At 37.5% G+C, this 24,788-nt stretch overlaps 1 protein-coding gene across 4 annotated transcripts in view; it reads right to left on the reverse strand.

The window, feature by feature from the left end:
- Positions 1-1,202: 1,202 nt before the first annotated feature.
- The window catches only part of LOC114652139 (transient receptor potential cation channel, subfamily M, member 6), a 158,347-nt gene continuing 134,761 nt past the window's right edge, over positions 1,203-24,788 (reverse strand). For 2 of the 4 annotated variants that reach the window (XM_051928453.1, XM_051928452.1), the window contains exons 30-39: positions 24,440-24,498; positions 23,467-23,492; positions 21,906-21,956; positions 19,924-19,989; positions 17,392-17,678; positions 15,663-15,745; positions 9,080-9,285; positions 8,650-8,701; positions 4,599-4,705; positions 1,203-2,460 (exon numbers count right to left, since the gene is read on the reverse strand). In XM_051928453.1, coding sequence (XP_051784413.1) covers positions 2,378-2,460; positions 4,599-4,705; positions 8,650-8,701; positions 9,080-9,285; positions 15,663-15,745; positions 17,392-17,678; positions 19,924-19,989; positions 21,906-21,956; positions 23,467-23,492; positions 24,440-24,498 — 1,020 coding nt within the window. In that variant the 3' untranslated portion in view covers positions 1,203-2,377. The remainder of the gene's footprint in view (positions 2,461-4,598; positions 4,706-8,649; positions 8,702-9,079; positions 9,286-15,662; positions 15,746-17,391; positions 17,679-19,923; positions 19,990-21,905; positions 21,957-23,466; positions 23,493-24,439; positions 24,499-24,788) is intronic. The other 2 variants (XR_007935172.1, XM_051928454.1) reach the window with 2 other exon arrangements.

Raw genomic sequence — 24,788 nt, forward strand, 5'->3', positions numbered from 1 at the left:
GTGAAAAGCCAAAAAAGTGGACTTCCGTCTGTGACTGTCAAAGCAGCTGTTTGGTAAGTGTTCGTTTTATTACAAGTGTTCTGGTTCTCCGTAATTAAATAAATTTGCCCACTCCAGCGGGTTCGGCAGAAACGACTGTTATCTAGTTTGTTAATTTTGCGTGCAAAATGTTTTTGAATCATTAATTAAGTTGGTTAAAGGCCACTAAACCAATATAAGAACAATTACAATACGTAATGTAATCAAACACAAGCCCGTGAGCGTGGTGGTACGGTATATAGTCTACACTTATGGCTCTCAGCCCCGCATATGACACTCGCCCAAGGCCCCGTGTACTCCTAAGGCCGCATCTGACACTTTTTAGAATAATACATCTAAATTCAGTGGTGGCATTCCGCTACTTTTAACATTACTCATCACTCAAGGAACACAATCTTAACTTGTAAGAACGGAGATCTGGGTTCTTTTAATAAGAAAAGGAAAATTAATGCACAGCAATTCTCTGTCCTACTGTAGGCGAACAGTGTTTATTTGCTCCACACTCTTCTCTCTTTTCTTTGTTGCTATCTTTAATCCATTCCTAGCATGTTGTATCTGATTCACCTTCTTCACTCTGCTCAAAATTAGCATCCAAGAAACAAACATTAAAATTTGATTTTAATTATTTTGTTGATATTTTCTTTAGGTGTAGCTGGTTGTTCTTCTGCCCATTTCTGGTCCAAAGTGTTGGATTTGTGGGATTAAGATCTGGATTTTGATGGCAAAAAATTTTTCCAGGACCCCGCCAACAAACAGTCAGGAAATCCTGCTGACTATGCCAATTGTAACCACAAGGGGGTACCACTGAGTCCCAAACCATAGACAAAGCAACACCCAACACGATTCCAGGTTCAAAGAAATGATTTTATTTGACACCTTTTCATAAGAACACCAGCACAAATACACTATTTACAATTCTCCATCCTCTTCCAAAACAGCATTGCCCACTGCTGCCCAACTGCAACTCAAATAAAGTGAGGCGCCAGGCTTTTATTAAAAGTCGACCTGGGAACTGCTTCCAATTTCCTGTCCATGTCCTCTGAAGCACTCTTGGTTGTGTGGAAACTAAAGCAGTCCTCCACTGGCAGCGCCTTCTGCTGGTCCTCAAAGACCCCAAAAGTGCTGCGTCCTGCCTTATGGGGGAATGACGTGCTCCTGGTAAGCCTCTTTGCCCAGCCCTTCCATTATGGGCCTCCTGACCAGGTATGAATCTTCTTTTATCCTGGCCAGAATGCCTGTCCTTCCTTCCTGGCACCTACACAACATATTTAATTACTGAAACATCTTAAGTGTCTGCTAAAGTATTCAAAATTAACACAAATATTTCAAGAAAATATTTTAATAAAATTCAACGTGAATGGCAGTGCAGCAAATATGGTAGATGTATGTTTTCTGTATTTAGAAGAAGCAAAAAAGCTTCATGACTTTCAATTAAAAACATGCTTAGTAATATATTGCTTTATGCAGTACCCGTGTTTGACTTACAAGCGTTGTCTCAGCAATACACATATATTCGTTTGTATAGTTTAATCAGTAATTCAAAACTCCAGACTTCTACTAATTTGTTGCCATGACTTCCCAGCTGGAATAAATGCAAATAACTTAGTTTTACAATATTTACATTTGCCAATACTCTTCAAAAACGATTTACGTATATAGTTAAAAGAAAAATATTCTCTGAAACACTGTGACAAAAAATCTACTAAAGTAAATAAATATCCATCCTTCTATTTTCTGAACCTGCTTATTGCATTACAGGCTTAGAGGGAGACAGACCTAAGTTAATAAATATATTACAATAATGAGTGCTAGAAAAAACATCTGTACATTCTAATGAATGCCTAAAAGGAATTCGTAGTAATGTCAAATTCAGTCTGTGAATGGGCAGAAAAATCTGTACATTCATGAACTTTATGGAGTTGTGTGAAGCGCTAAAGTATGAAAAGAGCAGCAAAGGCTACACTTGTTAGTAAGTTAATCGCAGTTTCAAATTCTTTCGAAAGGCCAGATTACAAATTGGCATTAGAATCAATAGATCTACACGATACTGGGTAAACAGATGTGAAAATGTTATTGTCAAGCTAGCTGAGCAAACTGTGCAAAAACACGGTAAAACACAAGACATTAGAAGTCAAAGTGGGTTACTGAGAGACATTACTACAGATTTGAAGAGCACAGCGAGTCCTGCAGTGCAAAAGAGAAATGAATACAAGACATGATCAGTGCATCTGTAGTCCATGATGATAATGACAGTCCTGATTTCCAAACATAAAATATGGTTTCATTTCTTATAGCAGCTTGCCTTTCGTCAAGTGTTGAGTCCTAATCTTCTCCCACATCACAATGTGCTACTTATTTCAGTTGCCTCATCGTCAAAGGCAGGATTGATTTTCCCAGGAGTATAATCATTTCTTGTAAGATCTGCAGAAGAAAAAAGAGCTTTATTCGTTTAACTGTAACAAAAGAAATTAAAAATACATTTTAAGATCAAACATATTAATTATTCTGCTTTCAATTATACACTGTAACATGCATTATCAGTACAATATTGTATTTACACATTATCTATCTATCTATCTATCTATTGTATTGTCTCATTTCTTGATACCGAATATGTGTGTATTCACGCACTCACACTGGCCCTGTTTAGTTCTGTCAGTCACCTTGGGACCATGCTACTCTTGCAGATCACATGATAGTTTACTGTCAGGCAAATATAATTTTTCTTGTTGTTACAGCCATAAATATAGAACACCAAATATAGAAACATTGAGCAGCAGGGAGTATAATATATGACATCACCAATAACATTATATGCAACAGCAGCAAATGATAATATACTGCATCTTATACAATAACTGCATAAAATATATGATAACACTAGGCCACAGTTTTGGCTTGCTGATCACAAAAATCACCTTTCCTATCACGTGCCATTTTATTGCACTCGCCTGTTTTTGTTATTTCCTCTCACAATGTAAGTACAACAACTACAACTGAAATATCTGTGGTGATCTCAAAGTCGTGACACTGATACTAGGAAAGCAGCTCGGATACACAGAGTACTCTTGCTTCATCTGCAAATGGGACAGTCATGTTAAAGAGTCTCATTACATTAACAAGAACTGGTCACTCCATCAGCATTTGGATCCAGAGCAATAAGGTTTGGCACATAAACCACATGTTTATCCAACAAAGATGTTTCTGCCTGCTCTTCACATAATAGTTCAACTGATGAAAAATTGTTGCTGGTCCACAGGGCTGCAGTAGATCTCATGGAAGGTATTCAAGGATGTTGTTGAGAATTTTCTTGGCAACTACAGAGCACCTGACTTTGTTAAGATGGTTGACAACATGCTTCAATCATACAAAACCATAAAGTGGCACATTTCACAACAGATTTATTTTCTGCATTCACACTTGGACTTCTTCCTGCAAATCTTGGTGAAATCAGTGACAAACATAGTGGAAAGTTTTCCCAGGATATTACAATAATGGAAAAGTGGAATTCATCAGCGCTGGCTATTTATCGGACACTGAAATGAGAAGCATCAGGAGCTGCATACAATGAATCTGTGATCTAAATTATAAACTCATCATGCTATTATATCTCAGCGTCTAAGTCTGATATAAAATGGACAACTAGAAAGGTCAGAAATTATTTTAAAATAAAAATTTTCTTCACTTTTCCATGCGCATTGAAAGAAACTAAGCTCAGTTTCGTTTTATGTAATTCGGTGGTTTGAACACTTGACATCAAGTATTTTTTTCCTCTAGGACCAACTGATTAGAACTGAGGTGAATGCTGTTTGCCAGCAATTTAAACCCGTGTATGCAAAACCTGACATTGTAGAAGATTGTCACATTAATACTGAAAATTGTTGAAATCTATGAGAAAATGTTACTAGAAAGAAATAAACTCTACAGATGAATATTTACAAGACCACAGTGATGGCCTCAGATAATGAAAGATGAAACATACAACTGAAATGCCATCACAAAGTTTCACATACCTAAAATCTACTGTTATAGATAATGATGACCGTGTTGAAGAAATCAGAATCAGGCTGAAGAAAGGACAGGCAGTTCCAACATCCGTAACAGTTATTTGATAAAGTTATGAGATTACAATAGACACAAAGCCAAGGTTAATGGAGGATGGTCATTTGCAAGGAAGAATTGAAAGATGGATTATTAAAACGTCAGGTGAAAGACAGATGTGTTTTTCTTCCGATCAGTATAAAGGAGGAAACTCACATGTTCTGGACACAGCATGAAAAAGATAACAGTTAAGTGTGGAGATGAAAATACCTGGCACAACACCCCTGTGAGAGGAAGTGGAAATGATGAGTGGCGTGAATTAATAACATTACACAATGGACTGGGTGTACTAATACAGAGGTTATTTCAGTCTGCCGAAGACAGAAAATTAAGGAAGCATGTGATTCACAGCATGATCCAAGATCAGATCATGTGTTAATGATTGAATGATCAGTCTATTGACAAATCTAGGCATTCGGTCACTTTGTAAATGGCGTCCAAGCAGTTTCTATACTTACCTGGAAGTTTCAGCTTTTTACAGCATGAGTTACACTGGTGTTTCTCAGTGAAGTTTTTTATTGCATGTTCTCCTAAATTGGCTGGTCCAAACACCATATTCTGACAACTGTGGGGGTTAAACATAAAAATAATTCAGTTAACCTCATAAAATGAATTCACATGTTACAGTAATATTAATTACACCTTTTTTAGCAGAAAGCATGACAGAATTTTATTTTTAAATATTTCTTGGATATCTGTTTAAATCACTATTTATATTCTTAAAGTTTTTTTTTTTAATTCACTGAATTGACCGATAGCTGTTCATTATTTAAATTAATTATTAACTTGAATTAAAAAAAAAAGCCTTGGGGTATATTGCCATTACACCATTGATTGAAATTTACTTTACTCAAAATTAGCATGTTTAAGGCTTAACATATTCTTTTCTAGTGGAAATGAAGTGTATTTGTTGGGTGTGACAATTACAAGTATAACTTACACTACTGGTCAAAAGTTTCAGAACACCTCAGTTATTCAAGATTTTCTTTAAATGTAATCAGTCGAAATGCAATAAATGACCTAAAATGGTAAAAAGGTAAGCAGTAAACTCCCACAGGTTTAAATTTAAAGTTTAGGTTAACAAAAACTGAAAAAGGAAATATCAAAATATTAGAAATTGGCCTTCTTCAGGAAACAACCAATAGGTTACAACCTCCAGATGTTCTGCAGTAATTTCAACTAAACTATGCCTTGCAAGTTGAAGCAAACAATTTGCACAGGCGTCCCAACTTCTGTTGATTACTTAAAATCCTCTGTTTGTCTTAAATCAGAGTTTGAACAGACTGTGTTACTACACCCTCTGAAGTACGACGTGGACAATATTACACTGCAGAAAGTTGTAAACTCTAGTGATAATGGCAAGAAAACAGCAATTAACAAATGAAATCTGACAGAGCATTATTACCTGTAGAAGTGCAGGCCTTTCATCTATCCATCCATCCATTATCCAACCCGCTATATCCTAACACAGGGTCTGCTGGAGCCAATCCCAGCGAGCAAGGCAGGAAACAAACCCCGGGCAGGGCACCAGCCCACCACAGGGCACACACCCACTCACCAAGCACACACGAGGGACAATTTAGTATCGCCAATCCACTTAACCTGCATGTCTTTGGACTGTGGGAGGAAACCAAAGCACCCGGAGGAAACCCACGCAGACACGTGGAGAACATGCAAACTCCACATAGGCAGGTCCCGGGAAGCGAACCCAGGTCTCCTTACTGCGAGGCAGCAGCGCTACCACTGTGCCACCATGCCGTCCACAGGTCTTTCAGGTTGAAAAATTGCAAAAAAAAAAAAAATCGAAGTGTCAGTGAGTTTGGTGTCCTACAAAATCCAAAGGCAATTGGAAACTGGAAGAAACTCTGCTTGATGAGATCTGTCAGACCCAAAGCCACCACCCAATCAGAAGAGAAGTTTCTGAGGGTCATCAGCTTACATGATAGGCGTTTCACAGCACAACAGCTTCAAGCTCAGTTTAACATTAGTCGAAAAAAAACAAGTCTTGGTTTCTACTGTGAAGAGGGGACTTTGTGCTACAGGTTTGACAGGGTGAGTGGCAGTAAGAAAGGCATTCCTTAAAGGACAAAATAGGGCCTTGAAATACAAGCTGTGGACTACTACAGACTGGAAGAAAGACTTATGGAACGATGAATCAAAATTTGAAAGTTTAATCAAGTACTGTATTATAAAAAGAACAATCGGACTCTATCACCATTATGAAAATGGCAGCATAGCAAAGAATCCTCATCCTGAGCCTGAGGTTACAACAAGGTCACATTCTTTGTTCATACAGCCAACTTTTGTGGGGTAATGCATTGTCATGAGCACAACTAAACCCACTCAATCACCTAAGTAATGGTGCAATATTGAAGAGATACAGGTAACCAAATAATGACAGTACTGGTAGAGGAAGATCGGTTCGCAGCAAATCCGAGACCATGGTCCTCAGCCGGAAAAGGGTGGAGTGCCCTCTTAGGATTGGTAGCGAGATCCTGCCCCAAGTGGAGGAGTTCAAGTATCTCGGGGTCTTGTTCACGAGTGAGGGAAGAATGGAGCGTGAGATCGACAGGCGGATCGGTGCGGCATCTGCAGTGATGCGGGCTCTGCATCGGTCTGTCGTGGTGAAAAAGGAGCTGAGCCGCAAGGCGAAGCTCTCAATTTACCAGTCGATCTATGTTCCTACCCTCACCTATGGTCATGAGCTATGGGTAGTGACCGAAAGAACGAGATCGCGAATACAAATGAGTTTCCTCCACAGGGTGTCTGGGCTTTCCCTTAAAGATAGGGTGAGAAGCTCAGTCATCTGGGAGGGGCTCAGAGTAGAGCCGCTGCTCCTCCGCATCGAGAGGAGTCAGATGAGGTGGCTTGGGCATCTGATCAGGATGCCTCCTGGACGCCTCCCTGGTGAGGTGTTCCGGGCACGTCTAACCGGGAGGAGGCCCCGGGGAAGACCCAGGACACGCTGGAGGGACTATGTCTCTCGGCTGGCCTGGGAACGCCTTGGGATTCTCCCAGAAGAGCTAGAAGAAGTGGCCGGGGAGAGGGAAGTCTGGGCATCTCTGCTCAAGCTGCTGCCCCCGCGACCCGACCTCTGATAAGCGGAAGAGGATGGATGGATGGATGGATGGTAGAGGAAGACCTGTCCAGACCCATCCATTGCAACTATGCCCCGACAGCTGTTGTGCAGTTCCTAGAAGCGTTGAGATATCATGCCATAGGAGGATTCCAGCAGACTCTCAGTGACACACATGGACTAAGCAAGGCGGCTGTGTGTAAAGCTATACATAGAGTTTCTAGGCTGCTTCTTTGCCACACAAACAACAACAAAGGGTTGCCATCCACCACTGAAGTGCTCTGTGAAAGTCAAGTCAGGTTCCACACAATACTCAACTCCCCACACGTTGTTGGAGCGATGGATGAGACACTCATACCAATTCATACACCTAGCCTTTGGCAGCCAACGTACACCTACCATATAGGGTTTTCAGCAGTTAATGTGTAAGCAATATACAGGCACCAAGGGCTGTTCACAGACATCAGGGCAAAGTGGCCTGGAAGTACCCATGATGCATTTATCTGGGCCAATTCAGTATTCTGTTGCAAGGCAATGGACAGTGAATTTGGGCATGGCTGCCTGGGTTACATTGCCTATCCTCCTCAACCAGATCAATTGACATCTTTAAGTACTCCACAGACTGTGGCCAAAGTGCAATGTGCTTGAATGCACAATAGGAATGTGGAAAATGTGTTTCATTTGTCTCCATAAATCTTCGGGCAGCATCAGAAACTCTGTAGGTGATGTTGTGCCATAATAGTTGCTGTTAAAGCAGGTGTCCCACTGCCCTTTATGGATGAGGAATACGAGGAGGAGAAGGTGGTTATAGAGGCTGACAACGACCAAATGATACTTCTTACACGATAGGATGCCTACCAGGCTAGTGTAGAAGCAAGGCAGGTTGTCCTCATAACTGTGTTAGGATAAATACTTTACTTGGTTTATTTTTGATTTTATTAAAGATAGATGTGTTATTATCACTTGTAAGACTTGTTGCAGGGTGGGGTTTCCAATGTCACTTTATTTTCGCTCGTAGGATTCCTGTCCTAAGTAGCCTTTCAGGAAACCAGTGTAAAAATTGCTTGTTCGTTGCCTGCATACTTCTTTAAGTCGTTCGTTATGGAAGAAGTACGAACATTTTTGGAAACTCACTCCTGGTCGTTTAGTTTTTTTACATATTTATTTTATTGCAAGAAATTGGAGTGTTAGGTCCACAAACTTATGTAGAAGTATTTCATTTAATTACAAAGAAATATATCTGATAATTTTATTAAGTAGACCCAGCAAGTTATGATACTTTGTAATTGAGTATGTTTTCAATAAACTACAAGAATTTATACCAATAATGCAGAGGCAACACATGTGATACATCCTGCATTGGTTACATATTTAAAGAAGCCATTCATAGACAACGAATAGATTGTTTTAACTTAATTTAGTATAAAACTTACTCTTTGTCCTCTGCTTTTATCACTGAAGGGTCAGTGAGGTTTTCCCCAACACCTGAGTTAAAAAAAAAAACCAGTTGGTTCAGAACGTGTTTATGGTAGCCACTAAATAGTTCATTAATGACAAAGACACATTTTTATATAATAATATGTTATTTTCTTTTACATTAGTAAAATAGAGAAAGTAGTTAATTAACTTGTGCCCTGTCAACACAGTGTTTATTCATTGTCCAATTTACACTTAATAATATGGTAAATAAAACACCAATGTCCCCAAATATACTACAGTTTTCTTTATTTTTATTTCATATTTATGCAGTATCTTAGTTTTTGTTTGTTTCAGCTTTCAATTTTTCTTTGTACTTTGAATTTTGGGGCCTTCTTACTGGAAACAAAATGTCATTGGAGTATGTAGACTTGTAGAACAACAAACCTTGCAGATCGAGAACCAGGAGTTCGCCTCGAGTATACTCATATGTCCAATGAGAGAATGCCAGCATTGTTTCTTCAAGAAGATTAACAGGAGAAATTTCCTCGCCATTGTTATTATTGTATTTTCTAAATTCCCCATTCATATTCATCTCAATTGTCATCCACTGGTCAGTAGAATGGTAATAAAGCAGGAATACTTCCAGAAACCTATAAAACAAACAGTTTACACTCATTGTTTAGTCTGATCAACAGCATTTTGTTCTAATAATATAAATCACAAAAAAGTAATTGTCAGAAAACAATGACATGGAGATGGCGATCTGTACCTTGGCTAAACTACAAATATAAACCTCATTGAGATGGTGTGGCAGAAACTAAAATGAGCAGATCAGATTCAAAAATCAACAAATGTCGCTGAGCTATAAGCACACAGCAGCAAAGTGAAGTATATTACTGGATGAAAACAGACAACTGGAGAGAATGAAAAAGGAGTCAGAATTACAAACTGCCTAGCAGAATTGTTGCGTCACATAGATTGGTTGTTATATATAAATGAAAACATGGTGCTGTACTACTGTATATTGGTGGAGAATAGGGAGCTTTATTTCATTTTATAGATATGAAGCATTTATGTTGCTCAGGAGAAACAACTTTCTTTCCTATATTATTCAATGTATAGTACATTAGAACACTCTAGACAAGAACAGGCCATTCAACCCAACAAAGCTCGCCCGTCCTATCCATTTATTTCTTCCAAAAAAACATCAAGTCGAGTTTTGAAAGTCCCCAATGTCTTACTGTCTACCACACTACTTGGTAGCTTATTCCAAGTGTCTGTCGTTCTTTGAGTAAAGAAAAACTTCCTAATGTTTGAGCGAAATTTACCCTTAACAAGTTTCCAACTGTGTCCCCGTGTTCTTGATGAACTCATTTTAAAATAACAGTCTCAATCCACTGTACTGATTCCCTTCATAATTTTAAACACTTCAATCATGTCATCTCTTAATCTTCTTTTGCTTAAACTGTATAGGCCCAGCTCTTTAATCTTTCCTTATAATTCAACCCCTGTAGCCCTGGAATCGGCCTAGTTGCTCTTCTCTGGACCTTTTCTAGTGCTGCTATGTCCTTTTTGTAGCCTGCAGACCAAAACTGCACACAGTACTCAAGATGAGGCCTAACCAGAGCGTTATAAAGGTTGAGCAGAACCTCCTTGGATTGTACTCCACACATCGTGTTATATAACCTAACATTCTGTTAGCCTTCTTAATGGCTTCTGAACACTGTCAGGAAGTCAATAGCTTAGAGTCCACTATGACTCCTAAATCCTTCTCATAAGGTGTACTCTCGATTTTCCGACCGCCCATTGTGTATTCAAACCTAACATTTTTACTTCCTATGTCCTAATACGTTACATTTACTGACATTAAATTTCATCTGCCACAAATCTGCCCAAGCCTGTAAGCTATCCAAGTCCTTCAGTAATGATATAACGGATTCCAAATTATCTGTTAATCCACCTATCTTGGTATCACCTGCAAACTTAACCAGCTTGTTACTTATATTCCTATCTAAATCATTTATATATATCAAAAATAGCAGCGGCCCTAGCACTGACCCCTGTGGAACACCACTCTTAACATCGGCCAATTCTGCTGAATTCCTCGCACATCACCCTGAACTCCCACTTCTTTTAATCTGATGCCCAACCTCTCATGAGGCACCTTATCAAATGCTTTCTGAAAGTCACGATAAATAATATCATATGCTCCACTTTGATCGTATCCTTTTGTTGCTTCCTCATAGAATTCCAGCATGTTAGTAAAACACAACCTCCCTCTTCTGAACCCATGCTGACTGTTCAGAATAACTCCTGTCCTTGCCATGTGTTGCTCAATCTTATCCTTAATTATTCCTTCCATTAATTTTCCTGTGATGCATGTTAAGCTTACTGGCCTATAGTTGCTTGGATCTGCCCTGTCACCCTTTTTATATAATGGGATGATATTTGCCATTTTCCAATCCTTCGGAACCTCTCCAGTGTGCAATGACTTCATAAAAATATGTGTCAAGGGTTTATATCTGTACTCACTAGCCTCCTAAAGAACTCGAGGATAAATACTATGTGGTCCTGGTGATTTGTTTGATTTCAGCTTATTTAATCTGAGCAGCACTTCTCAGTATACAGTAATTATAATTTATACATGAAATGTATAAACAGCTAATGGCTACCTACGCTTTCCATATGTTGCTACAGAGGCAAGTGGCAGAGGTTAAATTAATGGATTCTTACCAAAACAACAAAAAGGTTATTTTCACTGAGTTTGTATATATTTTTTTAAATTTCTTTTTCGATTCTATGTCTAATTTTTTGGTAATTGATATATTTTGTCTTCTGGTGTTATTTCAATCTTGTCCATCTCCTGGTTGTCATAATATAAATTATTGTCTGGTTTTTTTACTTTATAGTTTTTTACAATGGAGAAATTATTTTTTAACTTTTTAATCATTTTATTTATTTGAGCAAAATTACATTTGTTGCATGATGTGCTGAGACATGTCTTGTGACTGTGAGCGGTAGTTTGGTGACATCAGCAGAAGTTCACTACAAATGTGGCGATGGTCACAAATAGCTTTATCCCTAGGTGGATAATTCCTAACAAAATCTCTACAGTAGTTAATCTTTCAGAAGGGTCAAGCATTAGGTTTCATTATCAGTAAAAGAAGTCTTTCTGTTCCTGACTTTGTCTCTTGGTTGCTGATTTCTATCAATCATTCCATTTCTGGCTTTAGCCTGTTCCCCTAGTATGATTTGTGCCTGGCATTATATTTTCTGATCTTACTATGCTTTTTCAAAATAATCCTTGAAGACACTGTCTTTACACTGGTTCTTATCTTTGGTTAAATCGTAACTATTTCCATCGCTGATTGAACATTAGTATGATAGAAAAACAGAAATGGATTTGTGAGGATTTATATTTTGTAGGTGTCTAGATGTTTGAAGGGTTTTATAGCCATAGGTGTGAGACTTGGGGGCCTAAAGTCATCAAGGCATGTTGTCTTGGGTCTCTTTGAACATCAATATTACCAGACCTCTTAAACAATTTGTTGATGTTGAAATGAACATTGGTTAGATGAGGTGTTAAAGACATGGCCTGGCTCTGCGGAGTGGTGGAATTTTGCAGAGGAGAGGTGATCTGGACTGGCATTGTCCTCTTAAAGACAGTTTTCACGTCATTTACCGAAATGATGAATGGATTAAGGAAAGTATCCAGATGAGGTGGATAAAAATGAAGAGGTGCATCATTTTACCAAAACAACGAAAGAACTGATTATGCTTCCTCTGCAAAACAAGTTCATCATCTAGAGGACAGAGTGACCTTGTTGTGTAGGTAGTTATTTCCTGTAGGCACTTCCATACTGATCTAGTGTTATGGTCTGCCAAATTTCTTTTCAATTTAGGTAATCTGTAAAATTGCATTTGACTTTCTTAAAAGGACAATGGCATTTCTGTTTAGCAATCCTATATAAAGGAAATGTATGAACTGCATATATGAACTGTTCACTATTCATTTTAAGTGTTTAAAAAATAATCTTTCCCTTTGCTGTCTGCATGGTGCCAAGAAAGTCAGAAATGTTATAACCTGCTGCTGCTCTCTAGAATAATCTTTTGTAGTACAGTTTACTGTTTCTGAAACAGGCCTGGAGCCATGAGGCAGAATGATAACTAAATAAAAAAACAATAGAATTAGACACCTAACAGAATGTAATACCTATACATCTCACACCAAACATTTCTCAGATTTTCACTAATTTGCACTTTTAAATCTGAAGAACTATCACCATTTACAATGTATATTAACATTACATGTACTTAGCTAAAACTCTTTTTCTGCAAATGCTATCCCAGAAATCTTCAATGTTTTTGAAAGTATCATTCATGAACATTCTTATCAATCAGCATGAATTTAATCTTCTTAATACATATTACTATTAAAGTGCAGTAAGTTCTCTAGCCCAACTGTTTAATATAAAATGAATCCACTATTGCTTTAACGAAAACTGTATCACCTTCAGTGTTAAAATAAAGCAGTACACCAGTGGTACAAAGTACAGGGACAGATGTTAAAAAAATCAGTCCAATGCATTTTTTATTGCAGGTGTTAAATATTGTACCAAGTTTTATTGTTTGCACTACTTTATTGTAATTTCAAATTGACATTGTAGTTCCATTATTTATATTCAAATCTTTTTGATTTCCTTTTAGACACAATTACATTTTCAGTTTATATCACTAAATCATTAAAACGTTCTTTAGTTTTTTCACAAACCTGACGTGTGTGTATGAGTAATTAAACAGAAGAGCCATTAAGATAACAGAAAAAAACACTTTTATTGGAAGCTGAACAGAAGAAGGGCGGCACGGTGGCGCAGTGGTAGCGCTGCTGCCTCGCAGTTAGGAGACCCGGGTTCGCTTCCCGGGTCCACCCTGCGTGGAGTTTGCATGTTCTCCCCGTGTCTGCGTGGGTTTCTTCCGGGCGCTCCGGTTTCCTCCCACAGTCCAAAGACATGAAGGTTAGGTGGATTGGCGATTCTAAATTGGCCCTAGTGTGTGCTTGGTGTGTGGGTGTGTTTGTGTGTGTCCTGCGGTGGGTTGGCACCCTGCCCAGGATTGTTTCCTGCCTTGTGCCCTGTGTTGGCTGGGATTGGGTCCGGCAGACCCCCGTGACCCTGTGTTCGGATTCAGCAGGTTAGAAAATGGATGGATGGATGAACAGAAGAAATAAATGCTTGGCCTGGATGGGACCCAATCTGTATGTTTAGCCATTTTTTATAGACTTACGATCATTAAACTGCTAATTTTAAATTGTTCAGATGGTAAAAAGTCACTTTCCGTTAATTAATTTTGGGGAAAATGTTTATCGATTAGGCGGCATGGTGGCGCAGTGGGTAGCGCTGCTGCCTCGCAGTTGGGAGACCTGGGGACCTGGGTTCGCTTCCCGGGTCCTCCCTGTGTGGAGTTTGCATGTTCTCCCTGTGTCTGCATGGATTTCCTCCGGGTGCTCCGGTTTCCTCCAACAGTCCAAAGACATGCTGGTTAGGTGGATTGGCGATTCTAAATTGGAACTAGTTTGTGTGTGTCCTGCGGTGGGTTGGCACCCTGCCCGGGATTGGTTCCTGCCTTCATTTCAAAATGAACACTGGTAACCTAAAATGGTTCAAAATGTGTTTTAAAAGATTGCTGAAATTCTTCTACATCACTTTCAAGTCTACTGTGTCCCATTGTCCTATCTACTCGAAGGGACACTCATTTAATAAGCTGAGCCTTTTCTATAGAAATGCATGCCCCCTGACTGGTGTTTACAAAATGAACACAAGGAAGCTAAAATGGTTCAAAATGTATTTAATCAATTTTGTATCACTTTCATGTCTACTGTGGCCCTTTGACCCTTCCAGTGGAAAGGGACATTCATTACCATGACTGGAGCAGAACTGTACAAATGCATGCCCTTATCTGCTGTTATTAAAATAAACACTAAAATTGCAAAATTGTCCAAAACTTTCTTTCAAAGTTCTCAGGCCCTCTTCAGTATCGCTTACTTTTCCATTGTGCCACTCTGTTCTGTCAGCTGGCAGGAATACTCATTTCATTGGCTGGCACTAGCCTTTAGAATTCTATTTGTATTCTGAAAAATTAAACTACAATATTTAACATTTATAATTACAAAATGCTTTCCAAGTCACTTTTTAACTATGTCAAATGTTCTTAAATGCAAAGAAAGCTGATATGACTTAAAGGTATGTGCCACTCTAAGTTACCAAAGAAATCAAACTGATTAGGAAATTTTGTGATTACAGTTTATTTAAAGCATATTAAGCCAAATATAATTTTGCTTAATATACCTTAAATTGCACAGTGCTGTATGTTGACTGATATGTGTTGGTTTTTTTTTGTATGTGTGCCAGTGCCACTTGTTTGATCGCTTTTGTCTTATTACTGCATGAACTTGCAGAATTGCGTTCTCCATGACCATCTTCTGTTTGCTCTCATCTTTGTTGCTTATGCACTCCTAGGCATATTTGCTGTGAGTCGAAAATACTGTTAGCTTTATTTGTGCTGTAATCACACATTGGACCCCCGTGTAAATCCAGTGTCCCTCTGTTAAATTTGTTCTGCAACCAATTCTGTGATGCAATAAGTTTTTTTTTTCTACTTCATTGCCTGTACCGGATTTTTATTGACATACTGTATATGATATTCATAATGTCTGAGTACATGCATGAGACTGATGAGGGGGTGGCTTTTGAGATTCAACACCCCGTGGCTTGTGGGGGTCTTAACCTGGTCTTGCATGGATGAATTGAGCAAAAGTGCTATCCTAAACATTGAAAAGCATAATATACACTACATAGTGACTAAACCCAAGTGTAAATAAGACCCTCTAAATTTTTACTAATTTATGTTCATATTATTACAGTGCAAATATATATATATATATATAATAATAATGCAAACTGAAGTTACTTGTGAACAAATTTCAGCACTATGTAATTCTTGTACAAATAATATTAAGCGAGAGTATTACCTGGGAGAGTATGGGATAGTATGAGGTTTTAGGTGATTGAAAGTATAGATAAGTTTTTGAGCAACACGTTGTTGTTGGATTTCCTGAAAAAGAAAAATAAACACAAGGATACAAATCAGTGTGAGTCAACAGCAGTGAACTTGAGAAATGAGCCACAACACAACACACAAATCAATGAAATTCCTGGGAAATTCAGGCTTGGCCATAGCCAAGTCAAAATAAAGGTAGCATGTTCTTGTCTATGCAATTTCTTCTACCACTAGGAGGCAGCATTATTATACTGTATGTTATTTTCTTCTTGATCCCAATTGACCCATTTTGTGGTACAAGGCAGGCAGTGTTGTGCATTAACTAGTTCAAAAAAACACGCTCATTAAACAAGCTCATTTTTCTAAGAACGGTGAACTTAACATAGCATATTTGCAAATGAAGAACTTGAACGTGAGCTAGTTCAGTTTTATGTGACATTCTGGATCTGGTTTAGGTCTAGATTAAAGGTTTTGCCTTACCCTGTAACATAGGGGTGGAGCCAAATCTGAATATGTTATTTGAATAAGCACAAATAGTGGACTTTTACGAATACAGTATTTATTTTGTACAAATTTTTTGCCATTTATTTGTATTTGGAAAAAAATCAAACAGGCACTGTCTGTGTCTACCTGCTTGTGCAATAAGTTGCACCCCGGTGACACAAGCACTCAGCAAAGCTCCACTTTCGCTTTTAGGAAAACGTTGTACTTTGTGAGGCCACTTGATATTTTTCCCCACTGGACATGCAATATGTGATGCGAATTTTGACTGGCAGCGTAATAGGTTAGTTCACCTACACGGTGGTTCCACAGTCACCATTTGTGTCACACGGTTGGAAATATAGCAGTAATTTATACGTATACTTTCATCTATTTAATTTCTTTTTTGACCTGGAAGATATTAGCATATATGGTTATACATGTTTGTTACTGTGTATGACTCAATAAAGTGTATTTAAATAAAAAAGTCTTCATAATTATTGTATTTTATTCAAGAACATTGTAATTGCCTTATATAAGGCATGCAAAATTGAAAATAGTAAACTCATGGGTCATTTATTCTCACTCTTTAAAAAATACAAAATGAACTGAACATGAACTAGTTCAAAATTAAAATAGTGAACTATGAATGTGAATTTATTCATTTTAATCTGTGTGAACTGAACTTTGAGCTAGTTCTTGTGAGGTGTGAACTTGCACAACACTGAAGACAGGAACCAGCTTTTCTCCTTTTTTGTGGCCATGTTTTATTGAAGTTTGACAGAAACATGCAGGAATTCAGAGCATTAAAAATTCAGTAATAAAAATGAAACCGGCAACAATCAAATAGCAAAAAACAAAAAAGAAACAATAACTATAAGATCAAACAGCCGCAGATGCTGTTATTTCTGGCACATTTAAACTCATACACGATTTAAAATCTGTAATGCATCCAATATCCACATCTTTAGTGGCCAGAGAAAGCTCAGGTGAACACAGAAGAATGTACAAACTCCACCTAGTGGTTGGGCATGGAATCAAACGTGGGTCTCTGAAAAGCATCTGATTCAGTAAACCAACAACTCTTTACTAATAGTGTATGCAAATACGAGTAAAGTCTAACACATTCATTGTCTTCTACACTATTATTGATAATTATAAGTAAAAATAATTTAATTATCGTGTCACTATAAAGTTAACATTCAACAAATAAAACATACCCTTAAACAAAGGTGAAGGACGGTACCATCACTGAATATTTTCTGCCATGTCTTTACAATCTCCGGCTGAAATGATTTCACAATATACATTTGTCCAGGCTTTAGGAGATTTCCTTCTGACCAAGTACAGACCACTTTCATTGCCCTTCGTAGACCACCACCCATTTCCTCACGGGATAAAGGGTGGATCATAGCAGAAAGACCGTGTTGTGACCACGATGACATACTCTTATCCAAGCTGGTAGGTGAACTCTCTTCAAGACGGTAAATAGTAACCTGTTCTCCAGCTAAAAGACAATGGTAGCATGAAGTCATTATCATATCTTCCCACAGTTAATAAATTAACCAGATATGTAACTTGAATGTGAGTTGTTTCCTTTAGCTATTTTAATTACAAGAACATAACAGTAAAGTCAGTGGCTGTCACAGTCACAGCACTTAAATCCAATCTGTTGTTAACGGGCTGAGATGAATCAAGCTATTCAGAATAGAGATCTCATACCATCTTATGCACAAAATATTTGGCACGCTGGAATCAATAAGGGCCAAGGTGTCTGAAGTTGCACTTTAAGCACTTTACTGAGAATGTGTGCTTATGAATTCGAGCAGCTCTGATAGCAAATGGGGAACCAAGTACAGTATGTGTACCTAATGGAATGATCACTTCATAGTTACTAAAACTCAGCTTTATCTTTGTCCTGGACAATTTTCTCAATATAATCATTTTGAGAAGACCACAAATAACATTACATTTAACAAGATGACAAATTAAAGCAAATCAGGGAATAGTACTGTACTGAGACACTCCCCAGCAAGCCTGGATTTCATTGCAATGAGTTTTAAGTGTTTAATTCCAATTCTCTAATCATAATTATACTTTTGGGGCCTGCTTTTTCACACAATGTATGAATTAAAAATGACATGTTTTGCTTTTTTTCAATAAATACAGTAATTTTTAGTTTATAGTCATTGCACTTGATTTACAGATCTCTTTATTAAGATATTAACCATTGCCTAATTATGATGTGTAAATATAGGTTATGATGGATGAATAAAGACATGGGAGTTGCAGTTCATTAATTACTATTCACAACCAAGTTGCTTAAATTAAATTATAAATAGGTGGTCAGAAATAAATATGAACAATAAATTAACAAAAAAGGTTACATTTTGCAATTGTAATACCTAGTCTTACTAAATGGTATATACAGACTGATAATAAAAGAAAACAGCAAAATTAACCGGTCAGTTAAACTCAGTAGTCTACCTTTGATTCCCAAATGAGGCACATTACCTGCATTATGAGGGAGTGTCAGTGACAGCACTACGGCCATTTGGCCTGATTCCCCGAGGGTGATCTGGTTTGCAGGATCCTCATTGTTGAGGACCCAAGTGGTTGGACCAGGACAAGGGAACGCCGATGTAACACCTGGCTGCGGTAGATAGAGGGTCATTTCCGGATGGTGGGATTGGACCGCGTGTCTGCCTGGGGTGTTGCCAACCAGAATCCCGAACTGTTTCATCATGTGGTGGGTGCGGCAACATGCTATACCAGTACATGCTCCCCAACCTGACCTGACCTGACCTACCTCTGATTAGAAAAAAATTGCAGTGAAATCCTGTCATACTGTGGCTTTCCGTTTCAGTACTGCTGCAAGGTTTACTCACTCCACTTTGTCTATCTGTCCATTTTCTAAACTTGTTTTTTTTCTTTTACTTGAACAATATAGGGAGCAGTATGCTATTGTTGCAAATAATAAAGAAGAGTCTTGAGCCATCGTTACAAATGAACTTCATGCATGAACATCCTTTATTTACACCAAACTGGCGGGGCCCTACAATTGTATTGTTCAATGCAATATGTTCAATGCAATATGGCAATATGACTAAAATTAACAGAGCACTATCTTATTATTTAGGTGAATTTACATAACAAATTTAAATATACTTTATTTTGTATCAATCAGAATACAGATAAATGATATATACTCTGCTGTTAAGTATTATGTAAAGTTACAAATTAGTTAAACATATTAAAGGTATTAAGTGAATATCTGGTTCAAAGAAATACAACTTCTTACAAGTAAACTGTTATCACAGAACAAAATGTCAAGTTAAATGTTACATATGATCTAATTTTCAAATTGAATTTTCTAATATTCTAATTGAAGTCAAGATGTCCTAGTTTAACAGCCACTTTTATTTCTTTTCCCTTACACTACACTTGCTAGCTCTCCTGAAAATCAGCAGCCTGCCCTAGGCAGGACACCATTACACTGACTTTCACTAATAGTCAGGCCATTTGAGAGCAGCCGATTTACTTAGCATGTAAAAGGAAACAACATTCATAGAGCATTTTTATTTAATAATCCATTTAAAAAAAAATGATAGATTCATTCAGGTTTATGTGTTTTTTCATTTATAATAAATGATGTTATAAAATAATATATTGAACAACTTGTTATACAGAATGTAACACTTATGGGAGAAGAAAATGACAGGAAAAGCTAAATAGAAAAGCTTGTCACTTACAAAATAGGTTAAGTGGAGTAAATGGAATGGATTGAGAAAGTCTCATCAAATTATTTCTTTCAACAGCTGCAATAAAAACATGTTCCTGTTATTCAATAATAATTGATCATTTTTCCCAAATGTTTTCAATGAATAGCAAAAGCATTTATATTCTTGGCCAGAAGAGGGAGATGTAAGACCTTTGTTTACTTTTTGATAATAAGCAAAGTTCAACTTTTTCACAGTGAACTGGAATTGAGTCCCTTAAACAAATTTGTTTAATAGAGCAGTCATAATAATATTTAAATGGAAGGAAACATTAGTTCAGTACACAGACCTCAATAAAACACTTGTCTGAAAAAAATGTAAATGTCAATAGTGCAATAATGTGCTTAAAATATCCACAGTCATAGTAAAGAAACTGTCACTGATGTCAGTTGTATGTGGCTAACATAACATAATATGCTGAGACCTTCCATTCCAGTTTATGGTTGTGGGGTACAAGATCATATCTGGGCAGAACCAGGCCCAAGGCAAAAGACAACCATTGACAGATCATCGCAGGGTCAACTCATGTACTCATTCACACAGGGACAATTTATAGTGCCAAATTAACCTACTCTGCAAATTAACTTAGTCTGTCTGTAGGGGTGGTGGTGGAAAAACAAAGTATCTGGAAAGAAACCTAAGCAGACATGCATATACAAAGAATATACAAATCGTATACAGACAGCGACTGGCCACATCATTCATTGATCTGTGAGGAAGAAGTGCTAACTGCTGTGCACCCATGCCTCCCCACCCATTTTCAGCATTCCAATTTTGTGTAAACACTTAAAATGACAGAAATTTGGTTAACAAGGAGAACTACAATGACAATATTATTATTTAGTACTATTAAGTAACACATATCTCTATATATATTAAATCTGTCTGTCTGTCTGTGTGTATGTCTGTCTGCATTTCACAAGAGAACTACTTAACGGATTTAGATTGGGTTTTTTCTATAATTCCACTTGATTTTCCGACTTCTCTCATCACACTGAATATTATAGTTCACTTGCAGGAGGGATTTATTCATGCTAATCCAAGAGAGAGGCTGTAGGCCAAGGGGATGGGGAAAGCGTGACGTCAGGAGTGGGGAGCTGAGCGAGGCCCTCCTCACTCAAGTGCCAGACTCCTTTCGAGTCAGTCTACCTGTCGCCACGTTTTGGAGCGTACTTCCCCCCAACCAGCTAGCGATACTTGTTTGTTCATTGATTTTTAAAGTTTGTCCTTTTTCACAGCTTCGCGGGCGGAGTCACAGGGGACAGCTAGTATGATAAACACAAAAGTAACTTTCACTTAGCCTTACTTTTTCTATTATTCACTGCATTTCTTAGTACTAACATCATAATAATGGGGTGTTGTGTCTCATTTCATTACAATCATAAGACTTCATTGTATTATGTGAGGTCACTCAGAAAGGGCCTGAAGGCACAATAAGATGTTGCCTTAATGTAGCCCAGTTGTCTCAGCACCAACTCATTACCACCATGCAGATTACAACTCACAATTTTCCATAATAACTTGCTGTAATGTCAGCCAAGTCCTATTGCCAGCTCTCCCTTAGTGCATAACTTTAACAAGGGACATCACTGGAAGCAGGAAACTGTATTAACTTTAAATATGCAATGAATTCTCTTGACGGATGAAATTAAATAAGTCAATGTTCAGGACATTTTCATGCAGCATCCATAACCTCCCAAAATTAACAAAAACAACATTCAACCAGAAGCTGCTCCATCACAAACCAATTGTTGCCAGAATTGTAATAAAGTGGAGAGTCACAAGAGTGAAATATACAGGATTTTCATTGCATGATTCATATAAACACAAACTCACTATTGTTGACTAACTTAATTACATACATGTCAATGGATTGTGATAAAAACTGGCAGACACCTTCACAAATGTGTTTCACCACCATGCAACCAACATAACTGAATGGTAAAACAAAATACCTGAATAGTGGTAGTTAAGATCTTGAGACGTCTTGAACGAAGATGTCATCCCTGTAATAGACATTTTTTATCCAGAGTCAAAAAGTTTTATTGCAATTATATCACACATTTATATCTACATAGCTTATTGGAGACATCCATCATTATTTTACCTAACTGAATAAATATATATTGAATCTCTGTAATTTTTGGATGATAGCAATCATAATCCTAATACACATAATTTTACTGCTTTATATTGTCTTATAGGGCGGCATGGTGGCGCAGTGGTAACGCTGCTGCCTCGCAGTTAGGAGACCTGGGTTCGCTTCCTGCATGTTCTCCCCGTGTCTGCGTGGGTTTCCTCCGGGCGCTCCGGTCTCCTCCCACAGTCCAGAGACATACCGGTTAGATGGATTGGCGATTCTAAATTGGCCCTAGTGTGTGCTTGGTGTGTGGGTGTGTTTGTGTGTGTCCTGCGGTGGGTTGGCACCCTGCCCGGGATTGGTTCCTGCCTTGTGCCCTGTGTTGGCTGGGATTGCCTCCAGCAGACCCCCGTGACAATGTCTTTGGATTCAGCGGGTTGGAAAATGGATGGATGGATATTGTCTTGTAAATGAAAGTATATGAAAATGTGTGAGACTGGGACTCATGCAGGCAAAGAAAATGTAAAGACATGGTTATGGTTTACCTGAACCAGATTTTACTCAAATGCACAACATCTTCAGTGCCACTAAGGACAAATCCATTTTTGTCATAATTTGTGTCTGCACTTTCATTTTAAAACCTATCACACTTGTAAATCAAACCTTGGCTACTGGAGCGATTTTGAATAAGAAAAGTACCTTTTGAACTCACATCAACTAAAAATGAGAAAAACCTTTATCTCTAGCTGAAGGTGCTAAATTAGTTGGCCTTTCATTTTGTAGAAAACACCAACCAAGGGCCATTAATGAACCTGAAAGGTCATATTACTTAAACACTAGCCTAAAAACTATAAGGTACGTACAGATAAATGTTGTTTGGTCAGTTAGACAGAAACCAACAGGACACCAATCCCTCACAGGACACACTGACACAAATGAGCAAACATTCAGAACTATCTCAAATCAAATCAATGCAGAGTTGCCTTTTGGCCTAACCTGCACATCTTTGGGTTACAGGAAGAAAGCCAGGATACACTGTGCACAAACCATGGAGAGAAAGTCCTCAATGGCGGTCACCAGGTGTGGAATTCAAATCCTGTGTCCTCTATGCTGCACCTCTCCTCATTAATTCATTTTCTAATTTAATTTTTACTTTTTTGCAAAACATGGAGTAATAATTGCAAAAATGAGAATCTGCCCAATGAGACACATCCTTGTGTGTATACCCACAATTGTCCTTGTACTGTGAAATGAAACCAGAGTCCTTTGAATGAGAATCTCCATTAATATGAGGAGAAGGTTTAAAGACCACACAGAAGATACCCCACCTGAGATGTAACACGGGTGGTAGCAATGAACTGTTACAATGGTGCCTGATATACTGCAGTGCCATTCAGCCTCATAATAACAGATGCAAAATATCACATATGGCTCACCTTCCACTGCAGTTATACTTTGATCCCTAAAGAAAACATAAATGAATGAAAATCAAAATTAAATATTTTTTAAAAATAGTATTATTTTCAACTATTCTTCTGTACATTTTCAATATATTTAATTTCTAAAACTAGACAATTAAAAAAACAGTTATGCAATGACGGGGCTTAAAAATTGGAAATTAAATTTTTTTGACAACTACAATAAAAACTTGGAATGAGGCACAATGAAGAATGGTAGAAAGCCTACTCTTGAGTTAACATTTATTTTGAGAAAGAGAGCAATTATATTTTTCACATTTATATACGTGGGACATTCAAAAAGTTTCCGTACTTTTTTTTACTCTATTAAGAATTTCAAAAACAAATTACATCACTTTTCTACATAGTCACCTTCGTTTGCAATGCAATTTTCCCCAGAGTCGTACCAACTTTTTAATGCCCAATTACTACTCTCACCTTCACTGTTTCCAACGAAAATATAAAAGTGTGGAAACTTTTTTGAATGTCCCTCGTATAATTAATATTAAGGAATATATAGTGAAACATTTAACACTCATGAAATACACTAACAGCAACATCCCATTTTTACTTATTCTTATTTGTAGAATACTGTATATACATTAACATACCATTTAATTGAATTGGACCATGGAGGGAAAAGAGAACCATTGCCTTTGGAAACACAGGGGAGATTGTTTGTGAATTTATTAGGCTATCATTTTACATTAAGATCATCTTTGGTTTTAGGAAAATATTTGATATAGCAGTGGAAATATGGAAGAAAATATTGTATTGTGCTGTTTCTTCTTTTAGAATAAGGAACATTGTAGAAAAGCAAAGACTCTGCAGACCTGTGGATGTCATTGTGTGTTTTATTTAGCACTAACTAAGGCAGGTAGAAAACTGCATGAAAACAAAATTAAGAAGATACAAAAATAAATATAAAGTACATAAATATAAAATGACTTACGAAGGTTTTCTGCTAAGACTAGCTTTTCTAATGTTAAAGACAGAGGTGTCCCCATGATCCTATAAAATATGAGGAAAATGAATGTAAAATAGTTAATAATTTATAAATAAATTAATTGAAACAGTTATTAACTACATAGCAAAATAAAAAAGACAATGAGCATAGACTGAAAAATACTACATTTTAAGCTCATACTTTATTATAGGCCATCCTTACAATGATAAACATCATACTACACTAACTCTGAACTAAGAATAATGCAGTGCAAAGAACTCAGCTGGAAAATGAAATAAAAAGGTGCAAAATTAACCAAACATGTCACTAAGTGACCAGGTTTTTAGTGGAAACA

Source organism: Erpetoichthys calabaricus, chromosome 5, assembly GCF_900747795.2.
Source record: "Erpetoichthys calabaricus chromosome 5, fErpCal1.3, whole genome shotgun sequence".
Taxonomy (NCBI): domain Eukaryota; kingdom Metazoa; phylum Chordata; class Cladistia; order Polypteriformes; family Polypteridae; genus Erpetoichthys; species Erpetoichthys calabaricus.